Source organism: Vombatus ursinus, unplaced genomic scaffold, assembly GCF_900497805.2.
Source record: "Vombatus ursinus unplaced genomic scaffold, bare-nosed wombat genome assembly UNPS02014778.1, whole genome shotgun sequence".
In the NCBI taxonomy this organism is placed as follows: domain Eukaryota; kingdom Metazoa; phylum Chordata; class Mammalia; order Diprotodontia; family Vombatidae; genus Vombatus; species Vombatus ursinus.
This window is the reverse complement of record NW_020954556.1, coordinates 63,451,140-63,453,387: the sequence shown is the minus strand read 5'-3', so window position 1 is coordinate 63,453,387 and position 2,248 is coordinate 63,451,140. Positions and strand designations below refer to the sequence as shown.

General features: G+C 34.3%; 1 protein-coding gene across 8 annotated transcripts in view; it reads right to left on the bottom strand.

Annotated features, from left to right (window-relative positions):
- Window positions 1-544: 544 nt before the first annotated feature.
- Window positions 545-2,248, bottom strand: part of LOC114045246 (zinc finger protein 454-like) — a 14,016-nt gene continuing 12,312 nt past the window's right edge. For all 8 annotated transcript variants that reach the window (XM_027865105.1, XM_027865106.1, XM_027865103.1 and 5 more), the window contains one exon: window positions 545-1,965. In XM_027865105.1, the coding sequence (XP_027720906.1) occupies window positions 1,700-1,965 (266 nt within the window). In that variant the 3' untranslated portion in view covers window positions 545-1,699. The remainder of the gene's footprint in view (window positions 1,966-2,248) is intronic.

Genomic DNA, 2,248 nt, shown 5'->3' with positions numbered 1-2,248 from the left:
CAATTTCTCTTTTAGGATGAGAAGATACTTTAAGAATCTAATCCCATATATGAATACATAGCTACCAGTACTCATGGTAAGAAGATGCTTTTTCATCTCTAGGTTCAACATTACACAAATGAATTTGCTTTAGGATGCTTAGTAACAAACTACAAAAGACTAGGGCTGGGATGTGTAAACATAACATCAAATTATATACAGAGAATAGCTTACATAAAAAGTTGTCTTTAGTAAAACATGTTCCATTATTAATCATGTTCAAATGGACATAAAAACAGACTACTGTTATTTAGAAGTCCTTTACAAAATAGAACATCTTTGAGATGACACTTGACTAATTTGTATGCATTTCAGGACATGCTGTACAAACATTTTCTAATTCCAGATTAAATAAACATAAGCAAAATCAGATTCCTATTAAGGTAACACAAGGTAGTTCTTAAGTTACTCTCCACTAAGATAACTGACTGTACTGAAGTCCTATTCCTTAAAAGAAAAAAAAGTCAGGAACTTCTTTTTTTTCTTTTAAGGAATAGGACTTCAGTACAGTCAGTAAAAAAAAAGAAGTTCCTGACTTTAACCTCACAACTTAATAGATTTAAATCTTTGTTTCACAAGCTTCTTTCCCTTTTTCTAATTGTATCAATATCATTTTGAAAGAATGAGATACTTCAGGAACTGAATCTTATACATATGACACGTTCAAGCACTAATTTAACTCCTGCTTGGGCCATGGAATGACTACAAATTCTGATCAAAACAGCAAGATCTTCCCCACCTGCAGTTTATTATAGTAATTCAGATGCCTTAGTATTAATCTAATCATTTCTTTCATTTAAGTTGGTTCTGTGATCTACTCAATCAGCAGGAAGGCCACACGTGAAGCCTTTCCAGCATGGCAGAACCTGTGAAAGTTTGAGACAAAAAGGCTTTGAAACATTCAATGTAGGAAATTAGACAGTGAGAGGCTTCATCTATAGACTTGACTTAGTATGAATTCTCTAATTTTCAGTATGATTAATGCTTTTGCTGAAAACCTTATATTCAGTTTTGTTTTGTTTTTTCCCACTGTGAATTTTCTGATATTTGAAAAAGTTACAAGTGATGGCGGAAAGTATTTCCACACTCACTACATTCATATGGTTTCTCTCCTATATGAATTCTGTAATAAGACAGCAATGACTTATCAGCGGAAGTTTTGCCACAGTCATTGCATTTATAGGGCTACACTTTAGTATGAATTGTGTGGTGAAAAGTAAGTGATGAGCTTCAAAAGAAGGCCTCTCACCCATGCTACATTGGTAGGATTTCTCTCCAGTAAGAATCTCGGGTGTTGAATAAGGTGTGTATTCTGGTGAAAAGCCTTCCCACATATATTACTTTCATAATATTTCTCTTCAGTATGAATTCTCTGATGTCATGTAAGGTGAGTTTTATTATGAAATGCCTTCTCAGATGTATTACATTCATAAAGTTTCTCTCCAGTATGAATTCTTTTATGGTAAGCAAGAGAAGAGTTCCTATTAAAAGCTTTATCACATTGCTTACATTTATAGTTTCTCTCCAGTATGCAACATTTGATGTTGAATCAAGTCTTGTCCTTTCCACAATCATTACACTCAAGGTTTTTCCCCAGTATGAATTTTCTGGTGTTTAGTAAGGTATATGTGTATTCTGGTGAAAAGCCTTCCCACATGTATTATAATTCATAAGGTTTCTCTCCAGTATGAATTCTCTGGTGTTGTGTAAGGTAAGTTTTATGATGAAATGCCTTCCCACATTCATTACATTCATAAGGTTTCTCTCCTATATGAATCCTCTTATGGTAAGCAAGAGAAGAGCTCCTATTAAAAGCTTTATCATATTGATTACGTTTATAGGGTTTCTCTCTAGTATGCAATATTTGATGTCGAATAAGTCTTGCCCTCAGGACAAATGCCTTTCCACAATCATTACACTCATAAGGTTTTTCCCCAGGATGAATTTTCTGGTGTTGACTAAGGGATGTACTCTGGTGAAAAGCCTTCCCACATATAGAAGGTTTCTCTCTAGTATGAATTCTTTGGTGTCGTATAAGGTGAGTTTTACGACGAAATGCTTTCTCACATTCATCACATTCATAAGGTTTCTCTCCAGTATGAATTCGCTGGTGTCGTGTAAGGTGAGTTTTATTACGAAATGCCTTCTCACATGTATTACACTCATAAGGTTTCTCTCCAGTATGAATTCTCTTATGGTAAGCAAGAGA